Genomic DNA, 15734 nt, shown 5'->3' on the forward strand with positions numbered 1-15734 from the left:
GACGCTTAATGATTGTGCATTTGCTATGTAGGCCTACAGCATGCAAAACATACTGTATTGCTGCTACTACATTAGCAGTCTGGAGAAGAGAGAGGGTCAATGAGAAAGAAAGTCACCTGTTGCCATAGCAGCAAACCAAAAGGACAGGTTTCCCATCTCTTCTACTGTTAGAGAGAATCATTAGCCTGTTACAATGCTTCATTATTTGCATAAATTGCAGCCTGAGCAAATATTCAGCAATATTGCTAAATTCAGCTCTTAGATTATTAGATAAGTAGTATGTTCGATTCCTAAGTGAAGAAATGTACCATGTTACAGACTACATTTAGACCTGGTGTGCTGCTTTAAACACGTATTATATGGCACTGGACAGACGTTTTATGTGCAAATTACTTCATGCAAATTCTGATGAATAAATACCAAGGACTGAAACACCAATGCAATTAATCGATACAAAAATAAATAGGCAAGCATCATAATAACGAATCACACAATTCCCAACCAATATAGGGGCGGCAGGTAGCCTCGACAATGGGGACCCTGGCCGTGACCCCACTCCCTGCGAGTGTCTCAGGTGGAGTTGGGATATGCAACAACAACAAAAACATTTCCATTACACAATTGTGTGTAACTGGGCTAATATAAGCGCCACACAAATTATTATCATTATTGTTGTGTTTTATAAGCTCTGCAAACATTTAACAGTTTATGAAATTATTATAAATACAACAAAGGTTTGAGAACACGTGTGGCTCAGTTGGTAGAGCATGGCACTTGCAACGCCAGAGTTGTGGGTTCGATTCCCACGGGGGACCTGCACGAACATGTATTCACTCATTACTGTAAATCGCTCTGGATGAGAGCGTCTGCTAAACGACTAAAATGTGTATGTTTATCTTGAGTCAACTCAGACAACTAGGCGCATGCGTTCTCAAGAAGCAGCCAGGAGGGGGGACTTTTCTAGCAACGGTAGTCTGCCAGTTAGGATAGCAGTCTAGCTGGTCTGACATCAGTACTGCGTACGAGGGAAGCTATTGGCCGACTTCAAATACATGATCCTTGGCTAATCCTCCAGCCTCTGAAGATAATAACATGTGTGCCGGAATTAGCTAGACACAGACACGAAAACAACGTTGTGGAGATTTACATAAGACAAATTCGCTGCTGTCGCGTTTCCGATACAGGTTCCATCCTCTCGGGTTCGTTGAGGATGAGGTTCCCGACCATCAGACGGTGTCCTGGGGAAGGAGATGGGAAGAAGGAACTCGCTCCACCATTTAGGAACCCTTTTGTGCATGACTTGAGATTCACCCCGCTCGAAAAGGCAAAGGTAAGCGAAAATATTACAACTGGTGCAACACGTTCACCTGTTTAGTTTAAAAATCGATAGAGACAGGCTAGATTTATATAAGGGTTCGCTAGCCAGCTAACTACCGATTAAGGTATTTAGCTAGCCTAACTGACTAGCAACTAACGTTAGCTAGAAGGCTGGCTACATGTTGCTCACTTGGCTCGCATACTTTAGCTACGAAGTCTTCACAACAAGCTGGAATAATATTTCGAACCCGCGCATTACCTTACACATAAACCACGACACACAGGGTAGCTATAAGACAACAATTCGCGTCTTGGCGTGGTTAGGCGTTAAGTAACATAGCTGATAAGCCAGCCACCAATGTTAAGGATTTTTTAGCGATAATACAAGATGATACGTCGTTTGCAAAAGGGTCGCAAGAGGCACGAACATCATCACTTGTGATAACTTTGTATTCCTGCTCAATCAGCATCTGTGGAGGCTTGTCCATGCAAGCGTTATGTTCTGCACGTGCGAGTTTGCTGAACGCTGGAAAAAAAATAGTTGGCTAACAATGTACAGGAGTATGACATAGACCAGGGAATGCATGTATCCCACTTGATGAGTTAAAGAACCAGACAGTGCAGAGCACTGACTTTCACTACGCCAGCAACTCTTCCGTTGCTTCTTCTATCAAAAGATGGGGCTGACAGTGCAGTATGAAGATGGGCTAAAACTGCTTCTCCAATAGAAATCCCCGATCACACATGTAGGCGATGTCATGGCGACGTTGTATAGCTAGGCGCATGCGTAGAAACACATGTTCGGGTCTAACGGTCGTCTCGCGCCGAACTGCGCATATGCAGGCTGTCAAATCAAAGGCGCTCCTTCGATATAAAGTTGTTTTTGACGAAAATGTGTCACTTTCACAAGATTGGAGTAATAACATGGTCTCGAATCTAGGTTGTGCCTTTCGATTTTGATTAAATTAGCAACTAAGGAATAATATTTTACTTCTCATTGACTTGTCAAACCCCGGCCTGGTCTGTTTCGCAAGCCCGGAAGTATCGTGATGTTGCGCCTCTGGGTTCAGAAACTCTGTGGGCACAGTTTACCGTGGGGTTCACTGCAACATTACATTTTAGTCATTTAGCAGACGCTCTTATCCAGAGCGACTTACAGGAGCAATTATGGTTAAGTGCCTTGCTCAAGGGCACATCGACAGATTTTTCACCTAGTCGGCTCAGGGATTAGAACCAGCGACCTTTCGGTTACTGGCACAACGCTCTTACCCACTAAGCTACCTGCCGCCCTCGTTTTAAGCTTTGTTTTACTATTGACAGTTATAGCTAATTTCGGAATTGAATATAGATTTGCTCTCCTTAATTATAAGTCATTTGATTTATTTGTTTCTGTCTCTGAATTCTTTAATCAAACTTTTCGCCTCCAACTCCTGATATCAGGGCATTAAAAACAACAACCTGTCTTCTGAACTAGCCTAGTGCGCTTGTGCGCCCAGCTTGCTCTTTTACCCCAGTTTTCCCTGGCTAAACTAGCTGGCTGAACTAGCTGGCTAAACTAGCTGGCTAGCTGAGATATGATAGTTTGTGTCCTCATTGACAAACTTCATAAATACTGCACCCTCAACTTCATTAGCTGGAAATAAACTTCAAAATGATGTATGGTTTTGTTGAATAGTCATGACTATCTGTGGTAAGACGACGGTGGCGAAGGATATGATTGCTACTAAACACGGATCCAAGTTCAGTTTTGATCTGGGGTTTGAACCGTTTCAGGGAACAAAACCAGAAAATAACTTAATTTTTCAAGGAACAGAAACGGAACCGGGAACGAAAGTGATCCATAGTGCCCTCAAAACTCATCACTAAGCGAAGGACCCTGGGACTAACCACCTCCCTCTGCAACTGGATCCTGGACTTCCTGACGGGCCACTCCCAGGTGGTAAGGGTAGGCAACAACACATCTGCCACACTGATTCTCAACACGGGGGCCCCTCAGGGGTGTGTGCTTAGTCCCCTCCTGTACTCCCTGTTCATCCACGACTGCGTGGCCACGCACGACTCCAACACTTTAAGTTTGCCAACGACACAAGGGTGGTAGGCCTGATCACCGACAACGATGAGACAGCGTATAGGGAGGAGGTCAGTGACATGGCAGTGTGGTGCCAGGACAACAACCTCTCCCTCAACGTCAGTAAGATAAAGGAGATGATCGTGGACTACAGTAAAAGGAGGGCCGAGCACACCCCCATCCACGTCGACAGGGCTGTTGTGGAGCAGGTCGAGAGCTTCAAGTTCCTCAGTGTCCACATCACTAAGGATCTATCATGGTTCAAACACACCAACACAGGAGGCCTGAATCAGCTGCACCATTGAGAGCATCTTGACTAGCTGCATTACCGCCTGGTATGGCAACTGCTTGGCATCCAACCGTAAGGTGCTACAGAGGGTAGTGCGTACCGCCCAGTACATCACTGGGGCCAAGCTTCCTGCTATCCAGGATTTCTATACCAGGCGGTGTCAGAGGAAGGCCCAAAGAATTTACTCCAGCCACCCAAGTCATAGACTGTTCTCTCTGCTACTACACGACCTGGGGTGGACCTGGGAATCTATAGTGACCTGGGGTGGTTCTACCTGAATCTATAGTGACCTGGGGTGGTTCTACCTGAATCTATAGTGACCTGGGGTGGTTCTACCTGAATCTATAGTGACATCACCTGGGGTGGTTCTACCTGAATCTATAGTGACCTGGGGTGGTTCTACCTGAACTTATAGTGACCTGGGGTGGTTCTACCTGAATCTATAGTGACCTCACCTGGACTGGTTCTACCTGAATCTATTGTGACCTCATCTGGACTGGTTCTACCTGAATCTATAGTGACCTCATCTGGACTGGTTCTACCTGAATCTATGGTGACCTCATCTGGGGTGGTTCTACCTGAATCTATAGTGACCTGGGGTGGTTCTACCTGAACTTATAGTGACCTGGGGTGGTTCTACCTGAATCTATAGTGACCTCACCTGGACTGGTTCTACCTGAATCTATAGTAACCTCACCTGGGGTGGTTCTATCTGAATCTGTAGTGACCTGGGGTGGTTCTACCTGAACTTATAGTGACCTGGGGTGGTTCTACCTGAATCTATAGTGACCTCACCTGGACTGGTTCTACCTGAATCTATAGTAACCTCACCTGGGGTGGTTCTATCTGAATCTGTAGTGACCTCATCTGGGGTGGTTCTACCTTAATCTATAGTGACCTCATCTGGGGTGGTTCTACCTTAATCTATAGTGACCTCATCTGGGGTGGTTCTACCTGAATCTATAGTGACCTGGGGTGGTTCTACCTAAATCTATAGTACCTGGGGTGGTTCTACCTGAATCTATAGTGACCTGGGGTGGTTCTACCTGAATCTATAGTGACATCACCTGGACTGGTTCTACCGGAATCTATAGGGACCTGGGGTGGTTCTACCTGAATCTATAGTGACCTGGGGTGGTTCTATCTGAATCTATAGTGACCTGGGGTGGTTCTATCTGAATCTATAGTGACCTGGGGTGGATCTACCTGAATTTATAGTGACCTGGGGTGGTTCTACCTGAATCTATAGTGACATCACCTGGACTGGTTATACCGGAATCTATAGGGACCTGGGGTGGTTGTACCAAAATCTATAGGGACCTGGGGTGGTTCTACCTGAATCTATAGTGACCTGGGGCGGTTCTACCTTAATCTATAGTGACATCACCTGGGGTGGTTCTACCTGAATCTATAGTGACTTGGGGTGGTTCTACCTGAATCTATAGTGACCTGGGGTGGTTCTACCTGAATCTATGGTGACCTCATCTGGGGTGTTTCTACCTGAATCTATGGTGACCTCATCTGGGGTGGTTCTACCTGAATCTATAGTGACCTGGGGTGGTTCTACCTGAATCTATAGTGACCTGGGGTGGTTCTACCTGAATCTATAGTGACATGGGGTGGTTCTACCTGAATCTATAGTGACATGGGGTGGTTCTACCTGAATCTATAGTGACATCACCTGGGGTGGTTCTACCTGAATCTATAGTGACCTGGGGTGGTTCTACCTGAATCTATAGTGACCAGGGGTGGTTCTACCTGAATCTATAGTAACATGGGGTGGTTCTACCTGAATCTATAGTGACATCACCTGGACTGGCTCTACCTGAATCTATAGTGACCTCATCTGGACTGGTTCTACCTGAATCTATAGTGACCTGGGGTGGTTCTACCTGAATCTATAGTGACCTGGGGTGGTTCTACCTGAATCTATAGTGACCTGGGTTAGTTCTACCTGGATCTATAGTGACCTGGGGCGGTTCTACCTGAATCTATAGTGACCTGGGGCGGTTCTACCTGAATCTATAGTGACCTGCGGTGGTTCTACCTGAATCTATAGTGACTTGGGGCGGTTCTACCTGAATCTGTAGTGACCTGGGGTGGTTCTACCTGAATCTATAGTGACATCACCTGGGGTGGTTCTACCTGAATCTATAGTGACCTGGGGTGGTTCTACCTGAATCTATAGTGACCTGGGGTGGTTCTACCTGAATCTATAGTGACCTCATCTGGGGTTGTTCTACCTGAATCTATAGTGACTTGGGGTGGTTCTACCTGAATCTATAGTGACATCACCTGGACTGGTTCTACCTGAATCTATAGTGACCTGTGGTGGTTCTCCCTGAATCTATAGTGACCTCACCTGTGGTGGTTCTACCTGAATCTATAGTCACCTGGGGTGGTTCTACCTGAATCTATCGTGACCTCACCTGGGGTGGTTCTACCTGAATCTATAGTCACCTGGGGTGGTTCTACCTGAATCTATAGTGACCTCATCTGGGGTGGTTCTACCTGAATCTATAGTGACCTCATCTGGGGTGGTTCTACCTGAATCTATAGTGACATGACCTGGGGTGGTTCTACCTGAAGCTATAGTGACATCACCTGGACTGGTTCTACCTGAATCTATAGTGACCTGTGGTGGTTCTCCCTGAATCTATAGTGACCTCACCTGTGGTGGTTCTACCTGAATCTATAGTGACCTCACCTGGGGTGGTTCTACCTGAATCTATAGTGACCTGGGGTGGTTCTACCTGAATCTATAGTGACCTCATCTTGGGTGGTTCTACCTGAATCTATAGTGACCTGGGATGGTTCTACCTGAATCTATAGTGACCTCACCTGTGGTGGTTCTATCTGAATCTATAGTGACCTCACCTGTGGTGGTTCTATCTGAATCTATAGTGACCTCAGTGGTGGTTCTACCTGAATCTATAGTGACCTGGGGTGGTTCTACCTGAATCTATAGTGACCTGGGGTGGTTCTACCTGAATCTATAGTGACCTCACTTGGACTGGTTCTACCTGAATCTATAGTGACCTCACCTGGGATGGTTCTACCTGAATCTATTGTGACCTGGGGCTTTTCTACCTGAATCTATAGTGACCTGGGGTGGTTCTACCTGAATCTATAGTGACCTGGGGCGGTTCTACCTGAATCTATAGTGACATCACCTGGGGCGGTTCTACCTGAATCTATAGTGACATCACCTGGGGTGGTTCTACCTGAATCTATAGTGACCTGGGGTGGTTCTACCTGAATCTATAGTGACCTCATCTGGGGTTGTTCTACCTGAATCTATAGTGACTTGGGGTGGTTCTACCTGAATCTATAGTGACATCACCTGGACTGGTTCTACCTGAATTTATAGTGACCTGTGGTGGTTCTCCCTGAATCTATAGTGACCTCACCTGTGGTGGTTCTACCTGAATCTATAGTGACCTCACCTGGGGTGGTTCTACCTGAATCTATAGTCACCTGGGGTGGTTCTACCTGAATCTATAGTGACATCATCTGGGGTGGTTCTACCTGAATCTATAGTGACCTCATCTGGGGTGGTTCTACCTGAATCTACAGTGACATGACCTGGGGTGGTTCTACCTGAATCTATAGTGACCTGTGGTGGTTCTCCCTGAATCTATAGTGACCTCACCTGTGGTGGTTCTACCTGAATCTATAGTGACCTCACCTGGGGTGGTTCTACCTGAATCTATAGTGACCTGGGGTGGTTCTACCTGAATCTATAGTGACCTCATCTGGGGTGGTTCTACCTGAATCTATAGTGACCTGGGATGGTTCTACCTGAATCTATAGTGACCTCACCTGTGGTGGTTCTACCTGAATCTATAGTGACCTCACCTGGGGTGGTTCTACCTGAATCTATAGTCACCTGGGGTGGTTCTACCTGAATCTATAGTGACCTCATCTGGGGTGGTTCTACCTGAATCTATAGTGACCTCATCTGGGGTGGTTCTACCTGAATCTATAGTGACCTCACCTGTGGTGGTTCTATCTGAATCTATAGTGACCTCACCTGTGGTGGTTCTATCTGAACCTTATATCCAGATAAACCAACAAGTCAATGAGGATTTCATTTCCCTATTAGAGACCTAACGACCCTTGGGCCATTTACAGTCCCGGTAATTAAACTCCACATAACTATGCAAAATGTGGGCTTTATAATGCCTAATACTGTATCAGCCTGAAAATGTATCGAATGGAAAATAAAGCCACATGATGATGATGATGATATAGACTACCCTCTGTTGCTAGTGATTTAAATAGATTGGTCCTCAGTGATAACAGGTGGTCAGGCTCTGTTGCTAGTGATTTAAATAGATTGGTCCTCAGTGATTACAGGTGGTCAGGCTCTGTTGCTAGTGATTTAAATAGATTGGTCCTCAGTGATTACAGGTGGTCAGGCTCTGTTGCTAGTGATTTAAATAGATTGGTCTTCAGTGATAACAGGTGGTCAGGCTCTGTTGCTAGTGATTTAAATACATTGGTCCTCAGTGATTACAGGTGGTCAGGACTCTGTTGCTAGTGATTTAAATAGATTGGTCCTCAGTGATTACAGGTGGTCAGGCTCTGTTGCTAGTGATTTAAATAGATTGGTCCTCAGTGATTACAGGTGGTCAGGCTCTGTTGCTAGTGATTTAAATAGATTGGTCCTCAGTGATAACAGGTGGTCAGGCTCTGTTGCTAGTGATTTAAATAGATTGGTCCTCAGTGATAACAGGTGGTCAGGCTCTGTTGCTAGTGATTTAAATAGATTGGTCCTCAGTGATTACAGGTGGTCAGGCTTTGTTGCTAGTGATTTAAATAGATTGGTCCTCAGTGATTACAGGTGGTCAGGCTCCCCTGATATTGTGTTTTATGATTTGAAATACCTGTAGGCCTCAGCACCCAGCCTGCATCACGCTGTAGGCTGTTGTTGCTCTTCTGTTTCTTTCCCTGTCATGAAAATAACTGGCCTGCTCATTAGAAGCCTCAAATCTGGACCTTGAAGACAGTGTCAATGCTAATTTTCATTATTTCCTCAGTGAGTGATTTAGACCTGGGACACCAGGTGGGTGCAGTTAATTATCAGGTAGAACAGAAAACCAGTAGTAGTCAGTACCGCCACGGTAGGATTGGAATAACCGTGCATTAGAATCTTGTGTCTCAACTGTCTCCTGTTTAGAAGTGTTTCAAATGAAATGACTACCATAAATGGCACTCTGTTTCAACTTATGCAATGCGTGACCATCATGAGAACAGTTTCCTGTGTGAAGCTAACCTCAGTGCTTCACTACAATGTAGGCTAGGTTTCACCGCGGTTCACTTGGTATGTAACCTTATGTAAGTCGTTACACGACTGAAAAGGTCTGTGTCACAGTTGAGAGGGGGGAAACATTGCTGTTGCTTTTACATCCTGCTAGTTGTAGGCTTATTATCTCTCCTCTTTGCAACTCTAGGCTCCATTGTCATGGTAACATGGCTGAAACCACTGACTCCCCCTCTCCATTTAGTTACACAGCATGTTTTCATTCAGTGTGGCTTGCATGTATTCTCATGCATTGATTCTCTATAGATATTTCCCAGAATGCATTACTCTGGTTCATGTATATGACACTGAATTCCATTCATAATGTAGGTTATTCTGCGCTCCATTCAGGGTCGTGGTGAAAATTATTTTTGATCTAGACCAATGAAGCTAATTTAAATGAGCTTGAGAAAATGTAGGCTAGGTGAACTGTCCTATCCTACTGCACCCTGTGTTGTGGCTTTGGCAGTCTGTTGACCAGCTCTCTGAATGGTTGTTGGGGACATTGCTAGCATGGGTCAGCACTCTGTTTGTGTCATCATGCCTAACATGACAAGGAGACATGAGAGCTGGGACCAGGCTATACCATTGTCCCATTCTAGAGCCAGCCCACAGGGATGTATTGTCCCATTCTAGAGCCAGCCCACAGGGATGTATTGTATTATGTAGTGTAAAGGATGTCACACTGCTCATACCCAGGACATCTGCCTCACAAACACGTGACCACCCTCCTGAAGTGTCTTACGCAGTCGTGCCACTGAAAAACTGGCCAATTCAGGCTGAGTGAGTGAGTTAAATAGATCCCGATCTGCTACATGAGGCCAGAGGGATGTATTGATCACCAGATGTTGTTTAAAGCAGTGTTTCCCTTTACCGTTGTAAAATATTTTATTTTGTCAGGTCGCTTTTACCAAATCTGGTTGTAGCCATGATAGTTGATCCACTGTGATGTTTCTCCTGGCTGTGTTGACGTCTGTGAATTATGTCTCTGTGTGGTTTGTATGGCAGCAGTCCCAACTACCAGTCACTCCTACACAAAAGCCTCCCAGCCTTGGTTCAGTTCAACATCTCCCACAGGAGGATCTCAAGATGTCGGGCCAATCTTGTAAAGACATTCTGTTGAATGAAAGAAATCAGCCCTTAAATACTCAGTTGATGTTCCACTCATTTTACCAATCTTACATATCGTCAGTGTGGTTATGGTCAATCTGTCATGATGTTTCACAGGCTGTGTTGACGTTTGAGTTACATCTGTCTGTGTGTTTGTCCCAAATTGCACCCTATGAGCCAACCACTATCCATTTAAAAGAATGTCTCAGCCGAAATTAGTGATGGGGAAAAAATCTATACAGTTGCGTATCAGGATATTATTTTTGACGATATATTGTATAATTTTAACAATATCTCAATATTATTTTTGCGATAGTTGGCTGTACCTGCTCCTTTACCTCCAGTATTTTTCCTTCATAACTTGTTCTCCATCTTCTTTTTAAATAGGGAGCCAATTTGTTTTCAGCACTTTTATTTCCATGACTGATCAAAACTCATTTTCTCATGGCTCTCTCTTGTCCCTCTGTAGCAGACATACTTCTTTTAAATATAGTGTATGTGGACACCCCTTCAAATTAGTGGATTCGGCTAATTCAGCCACACCCGTTGCTGAAAGGTGGATAAAATCGAGCACACAGCAACAACGGCTCAGCCGCGAAGTGGTAGGCCACACAAGCTCACAGAACGGGACCGCCGAGTGCTGAAGTGCATAGCGCGTAAAAATCGTCTGTCTTCGTTGCAACACTCACTACTGAGTTCCAAACTGCCTCTGGAAGCAACGTCGGCACGAGCTGTTCGTTGGGACCATGAAATGGTTTTCCATGGCCGAGCAGCCGCACACAAGCCTAAGATCACCATGCGCAACGGCAAACGTCTGCTGGAGTGGTGTAAAGCTCGCCGCCATTGGACTCTGGAGCAGTGGAAATGCGTGCTCTGGAGTGATGAATCACGCTTCCCCATCTGGCAGTCCGACAGACAAATCTGGGTTTGGCGGATGCCAGGAGAACGCTACCTGCCCGAATGCATAATGCCAACTAACGTTTTATGGAGGAGGAATAATGGTCTGGGGCTTTTTCAGGCTAGGCCCCTTAGTTCCAGTGAAGGGAAATCTTAACGCTACAGCATACAATGACATTCTTGACGATTCTGTGCATCCAACTTTGTGGCAACAGTTTGGTGAAGGCCCTTTCCTGTTTCAGCATGACAATGCCCCTGTGCACAAAGCGAGGTCCAAACAGATATGGTGTGTCGAGATCGGTGTGGAAGAACTTGACTGGCCTGCACAGAGCCCTGACCTTAACCCCATCGAACAACTTTTGGATGAATTGGAACGCTGACTGCGAGCCAGGCCTAATCGCCCAACATCAGTGCCCGACCTCACTAATGCTCTTTTGGCTCAATGGAAGCAAGTCTCTGCAGCAATGTTCCAATATCTAGTGGAAAGCCTTCCCAGAAGAGTGGAGGCTGTGCATACATTTTTACGTATGAGTGGTCCCGGGGATCGAACCCACTACCCTGGCGTTACAAGCGCCATGCTCTACCAATTGAGCTACAGAGGACCCATGTCTTAAAGTAATGATGGAATGTAATTTCTCTTTGCTTATTTGAGCTGTTCTTGCCATAATATAGAATGGTCTTTTACCAAATATGGCTATCTTCTGTGTGTATATATATATATATATATATATATATATATATTTAAAAAATAGACATAATATTTTTTGCAGCGGTGACAATAATTTAAATGAATATTCACTACCAGTCAAAAGTTTGGACCTACTCATTCAAGGGTTTTTCTTTATATTTACTATTTTTTACATTGTAGAATAATAGTGAAGACATCAAAACTATGAAATAACACATGGAATCATGTAGTAAACAAAAAAGTGTTAAACAAATCAAAATATATTTGAGATTTGAGATTCTTTAAATAGCCACCCTTTGCCTTGATGACAGCTTTGCACACTCTTGGCATTCTCTCAACCAGCTTCACCTGGAATGCTTTTCCAACAGTCTTGAAGGAGTTGGCTGCTTTTCCTTCACTCTGCGGTCCGACTCATACCAAACCATCTCAATTGAGTTAAGGTCAGGGGATTTTGGAGGCCAGGTCATCTGATGCAGCACTCCATCACTCTCCTTCTTGGTAAAATAGCCCTTACACAGCCTGGAGGTGTGTTGGGTCATTGTCCTGTTGAAAAACAAATGATAGTCCCACTAAGCCCAAACCAGATGGGAATTGCGTATCGCTGTAGAATCCTGTGGTAGCCATGCTGGTTAAGTGTGTCTTGAATTCTAAATAAATCATAGACAGTGTCACCAGCAAAGCACCCCCACACCATAACACCTCCTCCTCCATGCTTTACGGTGTGAAATACACATGCGGAGATCTTCTGTTCACCCACACCGCGTCTCACAAAGACACGGCGGTTGGAACCAAAAATCTCAAATTTGAACTCCAGACCAAAGGACAAATTTCCACCGGTCTAATGTCCATTGCTCGTGTTTCTAGGTAGTTTCTTGGTCCTTTAGTAGTGGTTTCTTTGCAGAAATTCGATCATAAAGGCCTGATTCACACAGTCCCCTATGAACAGTTGATGTTGAGATGTGTCTGTTACTTGAACTCTGTGATGCATTTATTTGGGCTGCAATTTCTGAGGCTGGTAACTAACGAACTTATCCTCTGCAGCAGAGGTAACTCTGGGTCTTCCATTCCTGTGGTGGTCCTCATGAGAGACAGTTTCATCATAGCGCTTGATGGTTTTTGCGACTGCACTTGAAGAAACTTTAAATGTTCTTGAATTTGTCCGTATTGACTGACCTTCATGTAATAATAATAATAATAACGTGCCATTTAGCAGATGCTTTTATCCAAAGCGACTTACAGTCATCTGTGCATACATTTTTACGTATGAGTGGTCCCGGGGATCGAACCCACTACCCTGGCGTTACAAGCGCCATGCTCTACCAATTGAGCTACAGAGGACCCCATGTCTTAAAGTAATGATGGAATGTAATTTCTCTTTGCTTATTTGAGCTGTTCTTGCCATAATATAGAATGGTCTTTTACCAAATATGGCTATCTTCTGTATACCCCCAAACTTACTTTTAAGAAGGCACACCTGTTAATTGAAATGCATTCCATGTGACTACCTCGTGAAGCTGGTTGAGAGAATGCCAAGAGTATGCAAAGGGTGCCTATTTGACGAATCTCAAATATAAAATATATTTTGATTTAACACTTTTTTGGTTACTACATGATTCCATATGTGTTATTTCATAGTTTTGATGTCTTCACTATTATTCTACAATGTAGAAAATAGTAAAAATAAAGAAAAACCCTTGAATGAGTAGGTGTGTCCAAACTTTTGACTGGTACTGATATATATTACTGAACAAAAATATAAACGCAACATGTGAAGTGTTGGTCCCATGTTTCATGAGCTGAAATAAAATATCCCAGACATTTTCCATAGGCACAAAAAGCTTATTTCTCTCAAATTCTGTGCACAAATTTGTTTACATCCCTGTTAGTGAGCATTTCTCATTTGCCAAGATAATCCATCCACCTGACAGTTGTGGCATATCAAGAAGTTGATTAAACAGCATGATCATTAGACAGGTGCACCTTGTGCTGGGGACAATAAAAGGCCACTCTAAAATGTGCAGTTTTTTCACACAACGCAATGCCACAGATGTCTCAAGTTTTGAGGGAGCGTGCAATTGGCATGCTGACTGCAGGAATGTCCAACAGAGCTGTTGTCAGATAATTTAATGTTCATTTCTCTACCATAAGCCACCTCCAACGTTGTTTTTGAGAATATGGCAGTACATCTAACCGGCCTCACAACCACAGATCACTTGTAACCACGCCAGTCCAGGACCTCCACATCCGGCTTCTTCACCTGCGGGATCGTCTGAGACCAGCCACCCGGACAGCTGTATTTCTGTCTGTAATAAAGCCCTTTTGTGGGGAAAACTCATTATAAATTGCTGGGCCTGGCTCCCCAGTGGGTGGGCCTATGCCAACCCATGGCTGCGCCTCTGCCCAGTCATGTGAAATCCATAGATTAGGGCCTAATTAATTTATTTCAATTGACTGATTTCCTTATATGAACTGTAACTCAATCAAATATTTTAAATTGTTGCATGTGGCGTTTTATATTTTTGTTCAGTATATAATAGGCCACGGTTAAATGAATATAGGAGAAACAGTTGTGTGTGTGTGCAACACAGTAGTCGTGATAACAGAAAGATAAATGTTGACTTAAGATAAGCGCTGAAAGCCAGACATCATAAAAGGTGCTGGAGATACTCTTGCTGACTGTTTGACTTGTAAACATAGTAGATAGGTCTAGAAACCATATTGTATGTGTGCAGCAGCCTCAAATCCTTTTCTTGGGGGTTGGGAAAAGGAGATGATCTCATTATCATGTTATCAGTAATATCTCTTATCTATCCAAGCTGTTCCTGTCTATCTAAATCTCTCTTCTCCATCTTTGTCTCAATTCAGATAGCGTTGATGACGGTGACTCTGTTCCCCATCCGGTTGTTCCTGGCAGCCTTCATGATGCTGCTGGCCTGGCCCTTCGCCTTCATCGCCTCTGTGGGACGCAACAAGATGGTGGTGGAACCCCAGTCCTTATGGAGGAAGTATGTATGCTAACCTAACCCATACCTCTATAACCTTTACCCTTTAACCCTCTGACCCTAACTTCAACTCTCTGTGGGACGCAACAAGATGGTGGTGGAACCACAGTCTCTGTGGAGAAGGGACATAGCCCTTATATAACCCTAGCATTAACCCTAACATTACCTTTAAGAAAAGATTAAACAACATCTCATGGGAGCAGCGGGGACTGTGAGGGGACAGACACACTCTAACATACACACACACACACAGACACACTCTAACACACACAGACACACTCTAACAGACACAGACACACTAACACACACAGACACACTCTAACACACACAGACACACTCTAACAGACACACTCTAACAGACACAGACACACACAGACACACTCTAACACACACAGACACACTCTAACAGACACACTCTAACAGACACAGACACACTCTAACACACACACACACTCTAACAGACACACTCTAACAGACACACTCTAACAGACACACTATCACACACAGACACACTATAACACACAGACACACTCTTAACAGACACACTAACACACACAGACACACTAACACACACACTAACACACACAGACACACTAACACACACACTAACACACACAGACACAATCTAACAGACACACTCTAACACACATTATTTTTGTTGTTGTATTGTTTGTGTTATTATGATTTTTTTGTGTATTGTTGTGTATATCGTTGTATTTGTGTGGCTGTCCTTGTCTATCAGTGTTTTGTTACTTGTCATGTTTTGTGTTTTTTGTGGACCCCAGGAAGAATAGGGGCTGCTTCTGAAAAAGAAAATGGGGTCCCACATAAACAAATAAGAATGTAACAAATAGGAATGAACCCTAACATTAACCCTAACCCTTTGTGGTTCACTCTGAGATACATGAACCCTAACCCTCTGTGGTTCACTCTGAGATACATTAACCCTCTGTGGTTCACTCTGAGAAATGTTAACCCTAACCCTCTGTGGTTCACTCTGAGATACGTTATTCCTAACATTACCTTTCAATTAAAAAAAACAGAGACACTACAACCAC

At 44.3% G+C, this 15734-nt stretch overlaps 1 protein-coding gene across 1 annotated transcript; it reads left to right on the plus strand.

Moving 5' to 3' along the window:
* The first annotated feature begins 993 nt into the window (after nt 1-993).
* Nucleotides 994-14954, plus strand: LOC121556731 (lysophosphatidylcholine acyltransferase 1-like). The gene is made up of 2 exons (XM_041870617.1): nt 994-1330; nt 14540-14954. The coding sequence occupies exons 1-2, from the start codon at nt 1211-1213 to the stop codon at nt 14690-14692; spliced, it is 273 nt and encodes a 90-aa protein (XP_041726551.1). The 5' UTR covers nt 994-1210; the 3' UTR covers nt 14693-14954.
* The last annotated feature ends 780 nt before the right edge of the window (nt 14955-15734 follow it).

This window comes from Coregonus clupeaformis, unplaced genomic scaffold (assembly GCF_020615455.1).
Source record: "Coregonus clupeaformis isolate EN_2021a unplaced genomic scaffold, ASM2061545v1 scaf0380, whole genome shotgun sequence".
Classification (NCBI taxonomy): Eukaryota; Metazoa; Chordata; class Actinopteri; order Salmoniformes; family Salmonidae; genus Coregonus; species Coregonus clupeaformis.